The 21,090-nt window shown below is 38.3% G+C and overlaps 1 protein-coding gene across 1 annotated transcript in view; it reads left to right on the top strand.

The window, feature by feature from the left end:
- The window catches only part of LOC103088113 (meiosis 1 arrest protein), a 68,493-nt gene that overhangs the window by 11,835 nt on the left and 35,568 nt on the right, over positions 1 to 21,090 (top strand). Inside the window, exons 2-3 of the mRNA XM_007459429.1 lie at positions 8,001 to 8,186; positions 9,109 to 9,277. Of these exons, the coding sequence (XP_007459491.1) occupies positions 8,001 to 8,186; positions 9,109 to 9,277 (355 nt within the window). The remainder of the gene's footprint in view (positions 1 to 8,000; positions 8,187 to 9,108; positions 9,278 to 21,090) is intronic.

Here is a 21,090-nt window from a genome sequence, read left to right as displayed (position 1 = left end):
TCAGCAGGAGTGCACCTTCCTCCTGCAATGTCCCTCCAGTACACTCTACTCAGAAAACTTAACATCATGATTACTGTAAAGGAGAAAGGCTTAAAGTAGAATTCTGTTCATTATTGCAGAGATATACTGAAGGGTGAATTTTGAGCTGAGAGGCAATAAATCAACAATTAACATACAGACCATGGGGGGAAATGTAACAGTAAGAAAGGCCTTTCTAATCATAACACAAAACCCAAAATTCCAAAAATAAAAGATTAATAAATTCAGCTGAATAAATATAGAAAATAGAAAATATACACTTAGCCAAAAATAATAATAATAATACTGTGTGTAAAATCTAAAGACAACTGACAGGGCTTCCCTGGTGACGCAGTGGTTGAGAGTCCGCCTGCCGATGCAGGAGACACGGGTTCGTGCCTCGGTCCAGGAAGATCCCACATGCCGCGGAGCGGCTGGACCCGTGAGCCATGGCCGCTGAGCCTGCGCGTCCGGAGCCTGTGCTCCACAACGGGAGGGGCCACAACAGTGAGAGGCCCGTGTACCACAAAAATAAAATAAAATAAAGACAACTGACAATATGAGGGAAAATATTGCTTCTATATCACATAGGGTTAATTTCCCTAACCACATAAAGATTTCCTTAAAATCAATAATGATAATGACCAACAATCGTGAGAAATTATATACACAGTTTTCATTAAAGGAAATACACATGATGCTGAAACATTGAATATGTTCAGTCTCACTTATAAAAGAAATGCAAGTTAAAACTACATTGAGATGCTATTATTTTCCCTTATTTGGCTGGCAAAGATTTTTTTTTTAAGTTTAATGACATACTGTTTATGAGGATATAAAGAAGCAGACACCCTTATATGCCATTTATGGGCATATATTTTAACACAATTTCTATAGTGGGCAATTTGGTATCACAATTTACATACCCTTTAACCTAGCAAGTCTGTTTTTAATAGATTTTGTTTTGTTTTGGATGCACTGGATCTTCATTGCTGCACGTGGGCTTCTCGAGTTGTGGCACATGGGCTCTAGAGTGCATGGGCTTAGTTGCAGTATGTGGGATCTTAGTTCCCCAACCAGGGATCGAACCCGGGCCCCCTGCATTGGGAGCACAGAGTCTTAACTACTGGACCACCAGGGAAGTCTCACAAGTCTGTTTTTAGAAACTTATTCTACAGATATGTTTTCATATGTGCAAAAATGATTTGAGTATAAGATTATTCATTTCAGCATTGCTTGAAGTAGCAAAAGATTGGAAACAACCTAATGTTAATTAATAGGGAATTGGTTAAATAAAGTTATGGTCCATCCATTAATGGAATACTATGTAGCCATAAAAATTAAGACACTTTTTATTTATTGAATGTAACGATTACCCAAATTTACTCTGCAACAAAATCAAGATACGAAAGAGTATCATAATCTCTTCTATTTTGGTAAGAAGAAAGATCAAGTTTATCATTTATATTTTCTTCCATGTGAAGAAATATCTCTGGAAAGATACCCAATAAGCTAGTAATATTGATTACCTCCAGTAAAGTACTGGTTAGCTAAAGAACAAGAGTAGGAAGGTGACTTTTTCAACATATTTTTTTGTAACCCTTGAATCTTGAATGCTCGTTGAATGCAAGAAGAAAAATCTCAACAAAATTTTGGAAACTATAATACAGGTGAAAAGTGATAATTGACTTAGCAGTCCCAAGAGAGCTAAATCTTAAGCCAGTAGTGGGAAACCCAAGGAAGAAAGCATTTTAAACCACCAAGTTCTCAAAAGCCTTGGGAATTGGTAAAATCAAGTACTTTGGAGGTAAGAATGAAGGTAGAGTTCTCAAAAGCCTTTGGGAATTGGTAAAATCAAGTACTTTGGAGGTAAGAATGAAGGTAGAGCTAAAAGTAGAAAGATGTTGAACATCTGTTTAAAAAACAGTTTGACCTTTAGATGCTCTCTTCTACTCCAAAAGCAACAAACTTATTCATCACCTTAGATGGGGCATCGCAACATGCCCCATACCAATGGACCCCTAGGAATTTCACTGAGGTAGAAGGCCCCTGAATTTTAGTCGAATTTATTTCCTACCCTCTGGCATACAAATGTCTTACCAGTAAGTTAGAGTAGGTGCTACTTCTTGCTCACTAGGTCCACTCAGCATAATGTCATTAATGTAATGGGCCATTGTGATAGCTTGTTGAAGGGAATGGCAGTCAAAACTCCCTGTGAACTGAATTATGACATAGGGCTGGAGAATTGATATACCCCTGAGGTAGGACAGTGAAGGTGTATTGCTGGCCTTGTCAGCTGAAAGCAAACTGCTTCTGTGGGACCTTATAGACAGGAGTGGAGAAAAGGCATTTGCCAGATCAATAGCTGCATACCAGGTACCAGGAGATGTGTTAATTTGCTCAAGCAATGAAACCATATCTAGTACAGCAACTGCTATTGGAGTCACCACCTGGTTAAGTTTATGATAATCCACTATCATTCTCCAAGACCCATCTGTCTTCTGTACAGGCCAGATTGGCAAGTTGAATGGGGATATGGTAGAAATCACCACCCCGGCATCTTTCAAGTCCTTGATGGTGGCACTAATTTCTGCAATTCCTCCAGAAATTCAGTATTACTTTTATTATTTTCATAAGTAGAGGCAGTTCTAGAGGCTTCCACTTGGCCTTTCCCACCATAATTGCCCTCACTCCACAAGTCAGGGAACTAATGTGGGGATTCTGCCAGATGTTAAGTATGTCTATTCATTGTATGCTTTCTAAAACTGAGGAAATAGCCACAGGATGCATTTGGGGACCCACTGGACCTGATATAAAATTTCGTTGATCACCTGACCTCCACAAGCCCCTACTCTGACTAGTGGGCAACAGTGATGTTTGGGATCTCCTAGAATTAGTGTCAGTTCATAGCCAGTGTCCAGTAGACCCTGAAATGTCTGATTATCCCCTTTACTTCAGTGTACAGTTACCCTGGTAATGTTCAAATCTTTCTGGTCCTTTTTTCATAGTTTTTTAATTCTTTGTTCATGGTGTTGAATCCCTCTTTTATTTCTTTAAACATCTTAAAGGTACTTAAATATATTTGATAATTCTAATATCTGAAATTGTTGGTATTCTAATTCTCCTGTTTGTTGTTTCTGCAGACTCTCTCTCATAATGTTTGTTTCCTCACTGATTTTGTAATTTTGGATTATGAGCTTACCTTATGCTGATCTTAATGTGTGAGAATTCTGTGAGGCCTGAGTTTAGGGTGGATTTATGTTTGCTTGAGTCAGGTACCCTGAGGTGCTATCAACCCAGGACCACTTTAAGTTATGTTTTAAACTTAGGGTTTCCTAGACCCTGCAGATAAAGACAAATCCCAAACCCACATGAGGGGAGATATGTGGTTTCTAGGTCCCAGCAGTGATTTCTTTCTCATTTCTACTCAGAGCTCACATAAGTCAACAAGTTTCATTGTCGCCTCCCTTGACCAGCGAGTAGATTCTTTCTAGCCCACCTTTTCACTGAGAAAATAACCTTTTGAATGGTCTTAACTTTGAGCCAGGATGGCAGTTCCAATTCTTCTCCTTATGAGGGCCTAAGGCCTTGTCTCCTTCTTCTTTACAACACAAAGCCCTAGGTTCCCAAGATCAACAAGTAAAGCCAAGGCTTTTATACCTATCTCACACTGTAGTTTCCTGTTGTCCCCACTTTGGTTCCTGGGGATTTCCCTTAATTTCTTATGAATTCAACTATGCCTATAAAAGATATTTGTGTTTTATCTAGTATGTATACTGTTAGGTGGTGGAAGAGTGTGTTTCAGATATCTAGTTTATTTATTTGTAGGTGCTTTTTACATATTAAGAATATTAATGTCATGCTAATCATATACATTGCAAATATTTACCCAGTTTGTTGTCTTTAACTTTATTCATATTCAAACAGAAAATTTTAATTTTTATGTGGTCAGATCTCTTCATTTTTCCCTTTATGGTTTCCTACCTTTGTTGTCATGTTTCCAAAGGCCTTCCCTACCAGAAGGTAGTATCCTTTTTTTCCTACTATTTTCCTAGTTTATTTTTTCAATAAATTTATCATTACTGAATAATTTTAGATACATCAAAAAGTTGCAAAGGCAGTACAGAGAATGCCTATATTTTCTAACTTATATTTTTCTTCCCCCTGAAACTTATTATATGTGCATGCATTTACCATTTATTCAAAAATAATTTGTTTAATAAAACTGTGTTCCAGGTACTGTCCTAGGCCCTGCAGACCTGGCAATGAAGAGATAGATCAGATTCTTCCTTTAGTATATTATTATATTAAGCTTATATTCTAGTGAGATAGACAGACAATAACTTGTCAACATACTTTGGAAAATGTTACTCTAGTGTGACTCTTATCCCTTTCTATTCTGAGACTATTTATCTCACTTGTTTGTAAGTTAGTAGAAAGTGGGAATTATGTCTTTTTTTAGGTACCTAGTACATCATAAGCACATAATAATAAATGTTTTTTAAAATGGATGACTGAATGGACCTATGTCATTTACATAGATACTATTTTTTTTCCACTTATTGTTGTCAGTTGTAGAATAGGGCCATTAAGTCAATATAAACCCCTTCTGTTTAATCAGCAATGTTTTAAGTGCTTTTAGGGTTTGATAGTGATAAAAAATAATAACCACAGCTAACACTGAGTACATACTGTGTGACATGAACTAAGTCACTTAATAGTCTGTAAGATAAGTATTTCCATTGTCCCCAATTTCTAATTGAAGACATTTTAGCTTAAGGACTCATAGTCAGTAAGAGGAAGAGATAGGTTTGGAACTCAAGTCTATTTGGATCTAAAACCTTAACCAAGACTAGTACTTCTTTAACTAAAATGCCCACTACTCTTCAACAAGCATCCTCTACTCTTGTCAGGCACATTTCCTCTTCATCTCTGACACACTATATTCACTTCCAACCTCCATAGATGCTTGTATTGAACTTTCAGCCTCTCTACCCATCCCCCAACACACATAAACACATAAAATATTGTATTCTTTTTACAGATCTTACCCTTTCAATTCTCAGCCCCATCTCACCCCCTTTCCAACAACACTTACCTTTCTTTTTCTAAATCTCTAAAGTATCAATAGTCTATAACAGTCTCTTTCAACTGGGATACACATACCACTAGGGCTATAAGACTTCCCAGAGTACACAGGAATATATAATTTTAAAGAACTGATATATAGATCCTCAATTTCCACTAGTATTCTTTTCTAAAATTTCTCTGACTAATTATGCCTATGATGAGTCATTCCCACCATCCCTTTCACAATTACCCTTCTTCCACTTCACAAAGAAAATCCAAAATAAAAAGGAAGAGGTGAGAGGTACAAATCTTTCACCCACTATGAATTTTACTGTGATGAATTGCCATGTGGTTTTAAAATTTGCAGGGGCACCAAACAAGGAATAATTCAAAATATTGGCATCAATGTAAGAAAGTAGAGGACTTATGATGGGGTTAAAAATCTTTTGCAGGGGCTTCCCTGGTGGCGCACTGGTTGGGAGTCCGCCTGCCGATGCAGGAGACATGGGTTCGTGCCCCAGTCCAGGAAGATCCCACATGCCGCGGAGCGGCTGGGCCCGCGAGCCATGGCCGCTGAGCCTGCACGTCCGGAGCCTGTGCTCCGCAAGGGGAGAGGCCACAACAGTGAGAGGCCCGCGTACCATTTAAAAAAAAAAAAAAATCTTTTGCAGGGCTTCCCTGGTGGCGCAGTGGTTGAGAGTCCCCCTGCCGATGCAGGGGACACAGGTTCGTGCCCCGGTCCGGGAAGATCCCACGTGCCGCGGAGCGGCTAGGCCTGTGAGCCATGGCCGCTGAGCCTGTGCGTCCGGAGCATGTGCTCCGCAACTGGAGAGGCCACAACAGTGAGAGGCCAGCGTACCGCAAAAAAAAAAAAAAATCTTTTGCAACCAGGTGATGTCCAGTTTTAACAAAATTGAAGGAAGACTAAATTGAGGGACTTCCCTGGTGGTCCAGTAGTTTAGACTTCACCTTCCAGTGCAGGACGTGCAGGTTCGATCCCTGGTTGGGGAGCCAAGATCCCACATGCCTCGTGGCCAAAAGACAAAACAAAAACAGAACCAGTATTGTAACAAATTCAATAAAGACTTTAAAAAATGGTCCACATAAAAATAATCTTAAAAAAAAACTAAACTGAGTAGCAGCTGATAGATCATTAAAATAATTTTCATTAGTATTTATATCCCTATATAAATTTCGGCATATAGCTCAGAATGAATTTGACAATTTGATTGACATCTATATTTATCAGGAGGATGGTTCTCAGCACTAGAAACCTCCTAGAAAATAGGAATAGGATTAATACTGAATGTTGGTGCCATTCAATCAGTAATTTATTCACACGTACCTTAACTAATTGAAAAAAGAACGCAACATGCTCATGACATTGAGATGCATTTTTAATTAAAGTTTATGCTTAATGCCAATAATTATCAAAATAGGTAATATATATGTTGTTTTGATCAATTGTATATGAACAATAATTTTAATAATAGCTCAACCTAGATTATTAATTAGAGCCTATAGTCATAGGAAATTTTAAAATCTTACAACATGTAAATATTTTTGACACAGAGAAGTATGATAAGATGATCAATAAAAACTGCCAACCAAAAAATTCTATTACATTGTGATAAAACTCTATGAGAAAAGTGAAATGGAAATATGAATTCAAGGAGAAAAATGAATAATATTAATTTCCATCTGTTAAAAAGAAAAAAGAGCTTGCTCATGTACTTTTTAAATTGAATAATGCAAGTATCAAATCCCTATGATATTTAGATTCTATTGGATTATGTTTTAAAGAGTAGTGGTATAGTTTTATTTTGAAATATTGATATTTAAATATGCTGGAAGTTATATCCTTAACAACTACGTACTTACTTAAAATCTAGATGTCAACTTAAAAACGTATAAAGGAGTATATCATTTTTCATATTCTTTTAGGGAGTACATGAAAAGAAATGCTCAAAGGCTACTAGTCTGTACTTGAGTAGGTTTCTTATCTTCCTGTCTAGATTACAAGTTCTCTTTGTGTAAGAATTATATACTATTTCTTGTGGTTTTCCCAGAGATTCATGGAGAGGAGCATGTAAGCAAAGTAACATGCTCATGAATTTTATGTGCATTTTGCAAATATTGCTCAATTTTGCTCTTTGATCAGGAAAGTTTCCTTATCCCAAATATAATTCCTCCCCAATCCATCCCCACCTGCTATTGATGCTTGGAATTCCTTCAAATAGTGTCACTAATTTTAATTCCACATTTATTCAAAATGCATATATTCTTAGGAGACGTAACATCAATCTAGAGTCAGATTAGATTAGATTACTTCCTGAGAACAAGTTTTTGTGAAGGAAAGTGAGGAGAGCCAGGAGATTTATGTGTTGACTCCTTGACCTGACTGCAGACTAAGCCAAGCATCTCTGCTCAAAGTGATCCTGAGGGGAAGTTTAGGTAGGACCTTATCATTTCTAAAATGATCAAAATCCTCATTTCTGATAAAACATCACTCTTGAATAGAGAAGCTCACTGTGCGTAGACTAACTGAGAAATGAAGATAATGTCTAAGAGTGACGCTGCTAGGCCTCCAATTTGCAGACCACCCCAAAGTAAAACTAAGCAGTCACAACTGAACCTTCCTTTGGGTAAGTGAATGAGTTAAAACACGTTCTTTCCTGTTTCTAGTAATTCCACACAAAGTCCTTTGACTGAAAATTTTCCTTCCTCTGGTCTAGGGAAGATTTTAGTGCAGTGCCTAGAACATAACAGGCATTCCATAGATCTTGGTCAAATAAACAGATTTTCAGGAAGGGAAAAGTACTCTTGAGTAATTGATAATGAAATCAGACTGCCAGTTAATCTGAAACCTGAGTCACTAAAGATTTACATCTTTGATTCATTTTTCTCTGCAGCAAGTGAAAGGGAACTTTGCTAGGCTGCAGGCCTGCATCTCAGAACTCCGCATATTGCAAAGAGAAGGTTGTTTCAGACCGCAAGCCACTTCTCTGCAGCTGGCAATAAAGGATGGGCTCCAGCAGTTCAAACAGTACAGTGGACACATGACCACAAGTGCCGCTCTGGCCTACACTTCCCTGGAGGTAAAAGATGGCTTAGGAAACTAACTCATCTTCCCATTTCAGTCCATCTAGATCCTTCATTGTCATCCTTCTGTTGTTCTCTGTTTCATTCACATTGAAAGTCATGACTAGATACTCCACTGGGTACATGAGTGACTGTGAGTTAAAACACATTCAGTCTCTAGTAACATCGGGCATCAGACAAATGAGTTTAAAAATAATTATGCTTTCATCTGCATGCTTATTCAATTAAAAATGTCTAAGTACAAAAGAGAATTGCACGTATTTAATACTTGCCTTCCAGAGTTTCAAGTTCAACCCAGATTCAGATCGAGCAAGGAGAGAAATCTACATGGAAGTACCGCTGTGAGAAAAGAGCATATAAGCTCTCTGATCTTTAGTACACATTTAATGAGTGGAATTTAAGGATTCTATTTCCTTTGTATCCTCAAGAAATCAAAGCACTTTGAGCAAGAGGGGTACTGCCAATGATTCAAGCCATCTTAAAAACGGAAACACAGTGGGGGACTTCCCTGGCAGTCCAGTGGTTGAGACTCCACGCTCCCAATGCAAGGTGTGCGAGTTCAATCCCTAATCGGGGAACCCTAGTTGGGGAACTAAGATCCCACATGCTGCACGCGGTATGACCAAAAGAAAAACTAAAACTAAAACACAGGGATGGCTTCTCATTGGTCACTTTCTGGGGTAGGTTCAGCCTGTTTGGAAGGGTCTTGTGATGATCTGTCCCACCAGACCTCTCCCACCAGAATCTGTCAAATGAAATTTGATTTGCAAATTACATATAAATCTTTTTCTTTGCCAGAAAGACAATAGCCACTACCACAGATTTCTGTGGTGTTTAATCCTCCAGATCTACCCTGTTACATTCTAACCTCTGTACATCAGGGAAAGTAGACACGTTGATTCTTCTATTTATTTCCAGATTACTGTTCTGACTTCACAGCCTGGAAAAGAGGTGGTCAAACAATTGGAGGAAGGATTGAAAGATACAGACATAGTCAGGGTCAGGAGACTTCAGGTGGTTGAGATCACAAAGGGAGTCCTAGAATGTATGGACTCAGCATCCCCTGTTGAAGAGGCCAGCAACGACGGTAAGAATTAAAAGAATAGGTAAGGGCTTCCCTGGTGGCGCAGTGGTTGAGAATCTGCCTGCCAATGCAGGGGACACGGGTTCGAGCCCTGGTCTGGGAAGATCCCACATGCCGCGGAGCAACTGGGCCCGTGAGCCACAACTACTGAGCCTGCGCGTCTGGAGCCTGTGCTCTGCAACAAGAGAGGCCGCGACAGTGAGAGTCCCGCGCACCGCGATGAAGAGTGGCCCCCACTTGCCACAACTAGAGAAAGCCCTCGCACAGAAACGAAGACCCAACACAGCCAAAAATAAATAAATAAATAAATAAATAAATAAATAAATAAATAAATAAATAAAGAATAGGTAAAAAGAATGGTAAGATTTTAATGAGTAGTCTTTTACAGATCAGGACGATTATTTTCCATGGTCTTTATTTTTTTAAAAAGGTTTTTTTGATGTGGACCATTTTTAAAGTCTTTATTGAATTTGTTACAATATTGCTCTGTTTTATGTTTCGGTTTTTTGGCCGCGAGGCATGTGGAATCTTAGCTCCCCGACCAGGGATCGAACCACCTGCTTTGCAAAGGGAACTCTTAACCACTGGACCACAAGGGAAGTCTCTTCCATGGTCTTTTATGTTCTTAAATGAAATGAAGCCAACAGATTTCACTGTGGTTCAGACAGATGTTTCTACGTGTTGGAGTTTAATTTTTAATCATATTTTTAATTTAGAAACAATATATGTTAATGTAAAACCTGAAATATAGGTATAAAAAGTAAAAATTCCTTCCTCCTCAAGAGATTGGGGTATCCCTCTTAATGCTCCATTAGACAGATAGATAGATAGATGGATAGAGAGATAGATAGATAGATAATAGGAAGAAATATTTTATATTTTAATGGGATCATGACATACATAATATTCTGTAATCCTCTTTGCATGTTGTACAGCTATCTATGTTAGTATCTATAGACATGCTTCATTGTTTACTGGATACATGATTTTTTTTTTACTTTGTGGTTGGACCATAGTTTGTTTAATCGCTTATTAATGAATAATTTGGTTTATTACATTTTGCTATTATAACCAGTGCTGTATGAAGAGACTTATATGTACAGCTGGCTTCATTGGCCTATGACCAGTGCAGTCACACAAGGCCCTGCATTCAGAAAGCCCCTATGCTTAGGATTTAATGCTTTTGGGTTGCAGTCTTGAAATTCTTAATCAGTGTTTTTGTAAGTGAAGTTTGATGGAACAATGGAACATGTGCCAGGGGATTATAGTCTCGGTTCATATGTGCCCTGCCTACCTCCTACCTCCCCAGAATGGGTTTTGAGTCACTAGATTCCCAGCCCTGATGTCCCCAGCCTGCCTACCCCAACCCAGTGACTACTGGCACTCAGATCCCTGCTAATAAATCCCCCATAAATCACCAGTAATCATATACTTCCTAGAAGAGAAAATATTCAAACTGAATCTTAAAGGACAAATAGGAATTAACCAAGCAGAGGAAGAGGAAAGGGACGCTCAAAAAGGAGACCCAGGGACATGAGAAATCAAGATAAATCAACTTTCAGAGATGAGCCCATGGTTCCTTATGTCAGGAGCCTATCAGGCAGAGGCAGGAGTAAGGCTCTAAAGGTAGGCAAGGGTTAGATCAAGAAAGTCCATATATGCCCTAAACCCATTCTAAGACATTTGGATTTCATGCTAAAGCAATGGAAATTTATGAGAAGATTTTTGTCAGGAGATCAAGTAGAGATTCTCAAATTACAGCATTTAAAAGGTTTTTAAGCGGTTTTAATTTATCCAACATTCAAGTTACAGTTCACCCTCTGTCAGTTCTTTCTGGTTATGTTGGTCTTCTCCAAGGTTATACACACCTGGAGGTGTCCACTGTTCTGATACCATTGATCTCTTCCTGGTTCCACATAAATAACCTCACTCTTCCCTTCACGCCCTAATTAGGTTAGGAGTTTGGTAACTAAGGATGTGTTTCCCATCAAATTCTGACACATGTGGATCCTTACAGCATCATGGACCACTGACATTGTTCTGGTTGGGGCGGGAGGGTAACTAGCCTTGCTGTGTGGTGTATGAGCTCTCAGCTACTACACACCCTCTGCTTTTCTCAAGCCAGTCTCCTAACTGACTGTCCTTCTATCTCCATCCCTCCACTTGTAGTAATCTTTTCCTCTGAATTCCCCCTTCTTTCCTCTGAATTCCTCCCCTTATCCTCTTCCAACCAAATCCTCCCCATCCTTTAAGGCCTAATTCAGGTTCATGACTACTGAATTGATTTTCCTCTCCTTAGAACAACCACATAGCCTGTGGTCTACACAACACAATTTAGCATTTAATTATATACCACATAGAATTGTTTACCATTGCTTTATTTGTTTTTAACGTCTTTATTGGAGTATAATTGCTTTACAATGTTGTGTTAGTTTCTGCTGTATAACAAAGTATATCAGCTATACGTATACATATATCCCCATATCCCCTGTCTCTTGCGTCTCCCTCCCACCCTCCCTATCCCACCCCTCTAGGTGGTCACACAGCACCGAGCTGATCTCTCCATGCAATGCAGCTGCTTCCCACTATCTATTTTACATTTGGTGATGTATATATGTCAATGCTACTCTCTCACTTCATCCCAGCTTACCCTTCCCCCTCCCCATGTCCTCAAGTCCATTCTCTACATCTGCATCTTTATTCCTGTCCTGCCGCTAAGTTCATCAGAACCATTTTTTTTTTAGATTCCAGATATATGTGTTAGCATACAGTATTTGTTTTTCTCTTTCTGACTTACTTCACTCTGTATGACAGTCTCTAGGTTCATCCACCTCACTCCAAGTAATTCAATTTCGTTTCTTTTTATGGCTGAGCAATATTCCATTGTATATATGTGTCACATCTTTTTTATCCATTCACCTGTCGATGGACATTTAGGTTGTTTCCACTTCCTGGCTATTGTAAGTAGTGCTGCAGTGAACACGGTGGTACATGACTCTTTTTGAATTATGGTTTTCTCAGGGCATATGCCCAGTGGTGGGATTTCTGGGTCATATGGTAATTCTATTTTTAGTTTTTTAAGGAACCTCCATACTGTTCTCCATAGTGGCTGTATCAATTTACATTCCCACCAACAGTGTAAGAGGGTTCCCTTTTCTCCACACCCTCTCCAGCGTTTATTGTTTGTAGATTTTTTGATGATACCATTGCTTTATTGTGTGATAATTTTGTCTTCTCACCTAAACTGTAAACTACTTGATATCTTTTCTATCTGTATTAACTCTTAAGCATTAAGTGTTGGCATTACAAATTTGTCTTACTCATTTCTGCGCCCCACTCTGTAGTATATCCTAGATTATCAGTATATATTTGTTGAATGAATTGATGACAGTGATACCTGTGGAGTCTGTTCTTGGTCTGCCCAGCATCCCCTGCATCCCCCTTCTTTAGTAACACCTCTACTTTCATGGTCACAGGGTGGGCTATGACCCAGGTAAGGCAATCATAGTTCTCCAGGCTACTAATCAGAGTCTTTCCCAGTGGGTTCTCAAACTGAATCTGTGAGAGAGAAGCTCTTTTTATTTCTCTTTGATCATGGACAGATCAGGCATGGACTATGTCCTTTTCTCCCTTCAGTGACTGTACCCAGAAAGTACTGAATCTCTAATGGCACAAAACTCAGAGTACTCTGAGGGTACCTGATGGCTTTATTTAAAATAGTTAGAGGCTAGCACTGTACAGAAGAGCTTTTAAACGCAGGAAGGCAGCTTTCTACCTTGTGTCACTGCTAACGATTCTTCCAGTAACTTCCTATTTGCTTATAAATAATACATTATCCCATAAGTTGCTTGTAATTCCTCTTTGTGAGTTAAGTGTACATATGGTTCATGGCTTGAAATCTTCCCAGTTTGCCTGTACTTTCCTCAAAGTTAATTCCTTTATTCCGTTAATGTTTTGCTATATCTGATGTTCTTGTCAAGAGATTAACAACAGCAACTAGTCTTATTCTCAGAAGGATGAGTGCTCTTGAATTAGGATGCCTGAGTCTAAATCCCAGTTCTATTACTTACTAGCTGTGTGGCTTTGGAGAAGGTACTTAGCCTGTGTAAGCCTTTAATTCCTGCCCCATCCAGTAGTTGTGGGAGTTAAATGAGATCATATGTGTTAATTACTTAGTATACAGTAAATGCTAAATAAAAGTTAGCTATTCTTAGTATTTTGGAAAATTTTTGTATATGGATGGTTTAATATTTCTGAGATTTGTTTTTATTTATTTATTTATTTATTTATTTATTTATTTATTTTTGGCTGCGTTGGGTCTTCGTTGCTGCACGCAGGCTTTCTCTAGTTGTGGTGAACGGGCTGCTTTTCATTGCGGTGTGCAGGCTTCTCATTGCGGTGGCTTCTCTTGTTGTGGAACATGGGCTCAGTAGTTGTGGCAGCGCGGGCTTCAGTAGTTGTGGCGCACGGGCTTAGTTGCTCCGCGGCATGTGGGATCTTCCCGGACCAGGGCTCGAACCCATGTCCCCTGAATTGGCTGGCGGATTCTTAACCACTGCGCCACCAGGGAAGTCCTGAGATTTGTTTTTAATGGCCAGGCCTCAAGTGGACTGTGAGTTACCTGAGGATAAGACTGTGTCTTATACATCTTTGTATCACCAGCATATATCATTCTGCCTGGCACATAGTAGATTCTCAATAAATGTTTCTTGAATAAATAAATGAATGATTGGGAAAAAACAAATAATTTGTGAGAGGTGGTGGTCACACTCTCTGACATCAACTCAAATATTTAGGGACATATGCCAAACACCTGTAGCTTCCCTTCGTGGCCCATGAATATCATGAATTGATTCAAACACTTTTTGAATCTATTTATAATTTTTTAACTGTGATAACCATGATCATCAATTAAATAAAAATTGTCTGCATGCTACCTTTTGAAGAAAGAAACAGGTTACAATACAAGGAAATGATATTACAGATCAGTTTTAAAAGGAACTATGAGATTATGTCCTTTGATTGGTCTAATTTCTGCCTTCTTTAGTGCAGCCCTGCATAGTGAGATCTAATTATTACAAAGATGACTTGGAGACTGCAAGATCCAGAATTGTTGAAGAAAAAGGAACTTAGAAATTAAGAAGGTAGACTCACCTTTTAGAGAGTTCTTTAGCAAGATAATTTCATTTTAATGAAAAGGTTAACTTTAAATCACATTCGTATCAGTTAAGGTTTTCTATAAATTTTCAGGCTTATGGCTTATTATATGTTTTCTTTCAAGTGTATAAATGACACTTTCTTCCATCTGTTCTTGATTAGCCTAACTTGTTCATTTTTTCTTTATTTAAAATTTAGCTGATATTAAGAACATCAGAAGTTCACCAGATGTATTTGACAGAGATATGTTTACAAAGTTTTATGGAGCTGAAAATGAATTTGACTGATCTTAAAAATTTTTAGGTGGTCATCCAATAGGAAATACAATAATTAAATTTAATTTAATCCACCCCTATTCTTAGATGAATGCAAAGACAGTATAAAATCTATGAAGTTATCATCAGTGTTATTATTATTATATGTGTGGTCATTATAATAAAAGCCTCAAATAAATCCCCAGTTTAAAGACACATTCTTTACACACATTCAATAAACTCAGAGTTGTAAGCAATGCTGTAAGCAATCTTTAATAAAATGTTTTTCTTTAATTTAGAAAAGCTTATTTAGTTATGTTAAGGCTTGTAAGAATGGTCTTAGATTGTATTCTCCATCCTGTAACCCCATAGGAATTGTTTTAAAATTTGCTCAAGTAAATGCTTGCTTTAAAGAACCATTTATTACCCTTGCAAGTGTGGAAATAAGTCATTTGTATAAACTTGAAAAAAAATTTAGCTGAAGTATCCTGCCTAGCTGTCTCTGTGGTAGCTTTTGTCCAGTTATTGCTTGCTTTAAAGAACCATTTATTACCCTTGCAAGTGTGGAAATAAGTCATTTGTATAAACTTGAAAAAAAATTTAGCTGAAGTATCCTGCCTAGCTGTCTCTGTGGTAGCTTTTGTCCAGTTATTCTTTAATTTTTTTTTTTTAACATCTTTATTGGGGTATAATTGCTTTACAATGGTGTGTTAGTTTCTGCTTTATAACAGAGTGAGTCAGTTATACATATATATATATGTTCCCATATCTCTTCCCTCTTTGTCTCCCTCCCTCCCACCCTCCCTATCCCACCCCTCCAGACAGCCACAAAGAACCGAGCCGGTTTCCCTGTGCCATGCGGCTGCTTCCCACTGGCTATCTACCTTACGTTTGTTAGTATATATATGTCCATGTCTCTCTCTCGCCCTAACACACCTCACCCTTCCCCCTCCCCATATCCTCAAGTCTGTTCTCCAGTAGGTCTCTGTCTTTATTCCTGTTTTACCCCTAGGTTCTTCATAACATTTTTTTTTCTTAAATTCCATATATATGTGTTAGCATACGGTATTTGTCCTTCTCTTTCTGACTTACTTCACTCTGTATGACAGACTCTAGATCTATCCACCTCATTACAAATAGCTCAATTTCGTTTCTTTTTATGGCTGAGTAATATTCCATTGTATATATGTGCCACATCTTCTTTATCCATTCATCCGACGGCGGGCACTTAGGTTGTTTCCATCTCCGGGCTATTGTAAATAGAGCTGCAATGAACATTTTGGTACATGACTCTTTCTGAATTCTGGTTTCCTCAGGGTATATACCTAGTAGTGGGATTGCTGGGTCATATGGTAGTTCTATTTGTAGTTTTTTAAGGAACCTCCATACTGTTCTCCATAGTGGCTGAACCAATTCACATTCCCACCAGCAGTGCAAGAGTGTTCCCTTTTCTCCACACCCTCTCCAGCATTTATTGTTTCTAGATTTTTTGATGATGGCCATTCTGACTGGTGTGAGATGATATCTCATTGTAGTTTTGATTTGCATTTCTCTAATGATTAATGATGTTGAGCATTCTTTCATGTGTTTGTTGGCAGTCTGTATATCTTCTTTGGAGAAATGTCTATTTAGGTCTTCTGCCCATTTTTGGATTGGGTTGTTTATTTTTTTGTTATTGAGCTGCATGAGCTGCCTGTAAATTTTAGAGATTAATCCTTTGTCAGTTGATTCATTTGCAAATATTTTCTCCCATTCTGAGGGCTGTCTTTTGGTCTTGTTTATGGTTTCCTTTGCTGTGCAAAAGCTTTGAAGTTTCATTAGGTCCCATTTGTTTATTTTTGTTTTTATCTCCATTACTCTAGGAGATGGGTCAAGAAGGATCTTGCTGTGATTTATGTCATAGAGTGTTCTGCCTATGTTTTCCTCTAAGAGTTTGATAGTTTCTGGCCTTACATTTAGGTCTTTAATCCATTTTGAGCTTATTTTTGTGTATGGTGTTAGGGAGTGATCTAATCTCATACTTTTACATGTACCTATCCAATTTTCCCAGCACCACTTATTGAAGAGGCTGTCCTTTCTCCACTGTATATTCCTGCCACCTTTATCAAAGATAAGGTGACCATATGTGCATGGGTTTATCTCTGGGCTTTCTATCCTATTCCATTGATCTATCTTTCTGTTTTTGTGCCAGTACCATACTGTCTTGATTACTGTAGCTTTGTAGTATAGTCTGAAGTCAGGCAGCCTGATTCCTCCAGCTCCATTTTTTGTTCTCAAGATTGCTTTGGCTATTCGGGGTCTTTTGTGTTTCCATACAAATTGTGAAATTTTTTGTTCTAGTTCTGTGAAAAATGCCAGTGGTAGTTTGATAGGGATTGCATTGAATCTATAGATTGCTTTGGGAAGTAGAGTCATTTTCACAATGTTGATTCTTCCAATCCAAGAACATGGTATATCTCTCCATCTGTTTGTATCATCTTTAATTTCTTTCATCAGTGTCTTATAATTTTCTGCATACAGGTCTTTTGTCTCCTTAGGTAGGTTTATTCCTAGATATTTTATTCTTTTTGTTGCAATGGTAAATGGGAGTGTTTTCTTGATTTCACTTTCAGATTTTTCATCATTAGTATATAGGAATGCCAGAGATTTCTGTGCATTAATTTTGTATCCTGCTACTTTACCAAATTCATTGATTAGCTCTAGTAGTTTTCTGGTAGCATCTTTAGGATTCTCTATGTATAGTATCATGTCATCTGCAAACAGTGACAGCTTTACTTCTTCTTTTCCGATTTGGATTCCTTTTATTTCCTTTTCTTCTCTGATTGCTGTGGCTAAAACTTCCAAAACTATGTTGAATAAGAGTGGTGAGAGTGGGCAACCTTGTCTTGTTCCTGACCTTAGTGGAAATGCTTTCAGTTTTTCGCCATTGAGGATGATGTTGGCTGTGGGCTTGTCATATACGGCCTTTATTATATTGAGGAAAGTTCCCTCTACACCTACTTTCTGCAGGGTTTTTATCATAAATGGGTGTTGAATTTTGTCAAAAGCTTTCTCTGCATCTATTGAGATGATCATATGGTTTTTCTCCTTCAATTTGTTAATATGGTTAATCACATTGATAGATTTGCGTATATTGAAGAATCCTTGCATTCCTGGAATAAACCCCACTTGATCATGGTGTATGATCCTTTTAATGTGCTGTTGGATTCTGTTTGCTAGTATTTTGTTGAGGATTTTTGCATCTATGTTCATCAGTGATATTGGCCTGTAGTTTTCTTTCTTTGTGACATCCTTGTCTGGTTTTGGTATCAAGGTGATGGTGGCCTCGTAGAATGAGTTTGGGAGTGTTCCTCCCTCTGCTATATTTTGGAAGAGTTTGAGAAGAATAGGTGTTAGCTCTTCTCTAAATGTTTGATAGAATTCGCCTGTGAAGCCATCTGGTCCTGGGCTTTTGTTTGTTGGAAGATTTTTAATCACAGTTTCAATTTCAGTGTTTGTGATTGGTCTGTTCATATTTTCTATTTCTTCCTGATTCAGTCTTGGCAGTTTGTGCATTTCTAAGAATTTGTCCATTTCTTCCAGATTGTCCATTTTATTGGCATAGAGTTGCTTGTAGTAATCCCTCATGATTTTTTGTATTTCTGCAGTGTCAGTTGTTACTTCTCCTTTTTCATTTCTGATTCTATTGATTTGAGTCTTCTCCCTTATTTTCTTGATGAGTCTGGCTAATGGTTTATCAATTTTGTTAATCTTCTCAAAGAACCAGCTTTTAGTTTTATTGATCTTTGCTATTGTTTCCTTCATTTCTTTTTCATTTATTTCTGATCTGATTTTTATGATTTCTTTCCTTCTGCTAACTCTGGGGTTTTTTTGTTCTTCTTTCTCTAATTGCTTGAGGTGCAAGGTTAGGTTGTTTATTCGAGATGTTTCCTGCTTCTTAAGGTGGGCTTGTATTGCTATAAACTTCCCTCTTAGAACTGCTTTTGCTGCATCCCATAGGTTTTGGGTCGTTGTATCTCCATTGTCATTTGTTTCTAGGTATTTTTTAATTTCCTCTTTGATTTCTTCAGTGATCACTTCGTTACTAAGTAGTGTATTGTTTAGCCTCCATGTGTTTGTATTTTTTACTGCTCTTTTCCTATAATTGATATCTAATCTCATGGCGTTGTGGTCGGAAAAGATACTTGATATAATTTCAATTTTCTTAAATTTACCAAGGCTTGATTTGTGACCCAAGATATGATCTATCCTGGAGAATGTTCCATGAGCACTTGAGAAAAATGTGTATTCTGTTGTTTTTGGATGGAGTGTCCTATAAATATCAATTAAGTCCATCCTGTTTATGGTTGTTAGTATTTGCCTTATGTATTGAGGTGCTCCTATGTTGGGGGCATAAGTATTTACAATTGTTATATCTTCTTCTTGGATCGATCCCTTAATCATTATGTAGTGTCCTTCTTTGTCTCTTCTGATAGTCCTTATTTTAAAGTCTATTTTGTCTGATATGAGAATTGCTACTCCAGCTTTCTTTTGGTTTCCATTTGCATGGAATATCTTTTTCCATCCCCTTACTTTCAGTCTGTATGTGTCTCTAGGTCTGAAGTGGGTCTCTTGTAGACAGCATATATATGGGTCTTGTTTTTGTATCCATTCAGCCAATCTGTGTCTTTTGGTGGGAGCATTTAGTCCATTTACATTTAAGGTAATTATCGATATGTATGTTCCTATTCCCATTTTCTAAATTGTTTTGGGTTCGTTATTATAGGACTTTTCCTTCTCTTGTGTTTTTGTCTAGAGCAGTTCCTTTAGCATTTGTTGTAAAGCTGGTTTGGTGGTGCTGAACTCTCTCAGCTTTTGCTTGTCTGTAAAGGTTTTAATTTCTCCATCAAATCTGAATGAGATCCTTGCTGGGTAGAGTAATCTTGGTTGCAGGTTTTTCTCCTTCATCACTTTCAGTATGTCCTGCCACTCCCTTCTGGCTTGTAGAGTTTCTGCTGAGAGATCAGCTGTTAACCTTATGGGGATTCCCTTGTGTGTTATTTGTTGTTTTTCCCTTGCTGCTTTTAATATGCTTTCTTTGTATTTAGTTTTTGACAGTTTGATTAATATGTGTCTTGGCGTATTTCTCCTTGAATTTATCCTGTATGGGACTCTCTGTGCTTCCTGGACTTGATTAACGATTTCCTTTCCCATATTAGGGAAGTTTTCAACTATAATCTCTTCAAATATTTTCTCAGTCCCTTTCTTTTTCTCTTCTTCTTCTGGAACCCCTATAATTCGAATGTTGGTGCGTTTAATGTTGTCCCAGAGGTCTCTGAGACTGTCCTCAGTTCTTTTCATTCTTTTTTCTTTATTCTGCTCTGCAGTAGTTATTTCCACTATTTTATCTTCCAGGTCACTTATCCGTTCTTCTGCCTCATTTATTCTGCTATTGATCCCATCTAGAGTATTTTTCATTTCATTTATTGTGTTGTTCATCATTGTCTGTTTCATCTTTATTTCTTCTAGGTCCTTGTTAACTGCTTCTTGCATTTTGTCCATTCTATTTCCAAGATTTTGGATCATCTTTACTATCATTATTCTGAACTCTTTTTCAGGTAGACTGCCTATTTCCTCTTCATTTGTTAGGTCTGGTGGGTTTTTATCCTGCTCCTTCATCTGCTGTGTGTTTTTCTGTCTTCTCATTTTGCTTATCTTACTGTGATTGGGTTCACCTTTTTGCAGGCTGCAAGTTCGTAGCTCCCGTTGTTTTTGATGTCTGTCTCCAGTGGCTAAGGTTGGTTCAGTGGGTTGTGTAGGCTTCCTGGTGGAGGGGACTAGTGGCTGTGTTGTGGTGTATGAGGCTAGATCTTGTCTCTCTAGTGGGCAGGTCCACGTCTGGTGGTGTGTTTTGGGGTGTCTGTGGACTTATTATGATTTTAGGCAGCCTCTCTGCTAGTGGGTGGGGTTGTGTTCCTGTTTTGCTATATGGTTGGCATAGGTTGTCCAGCACTGTAGCTTGCTGGTCGTTGAGCGAAGCTGGGTGCTGGTGTTGAGATGGAGATCTCTGGGAGATTTTCGCCGTTTGATATTATGTGGGGCTGGGAGGTCTCTTCTTGACGAGTGTTCTGAAGTTGGCTCTCCCACCTCAGAGGCAGAGTCCTGACTCCTGGCTGGAGCAGCAAGAGCCTTTCATCCACTCGGAGGGGCTCAGCTTTCGACTTGGCCCTGCCTCTGCGTGTAGGTCGCTGGAGGGCGTCTGTTTTTTGCTCAGACAGGACGGGGTTAAAGGAGCCGCTGACTCGGGGGCTCTGGCGCTCTCAGCAGTTATTCTTTAATTTTTTATTACAAGTAAACATTCCCTATACAGAAGTATAATATAAACAGTTCAAAATGACCCAAAATTCTACCCTCCAGAGATAATTG

The sequence above is a fragment of the Lipotes vexillifer genome, unplaced genomic scaffold (assembly GCF_000442215.2).
Source record: "Lipotes vexillifer unplaced genomic scaffold, Lipotes_vexillifer_v1.1 scaffold51, whole genome shotgun sequence".
Classification (NCBI taxonomy): domain Eukaryota; kingdom Metazoa; phylum Chordata; class Mammalia; order Artiodactyla; family Lipotidae; genus Lipotes; species Lipotes vexillifer.
This window is presented reverse-complemented; position numbering and strand designations above follow the sequence as displayed.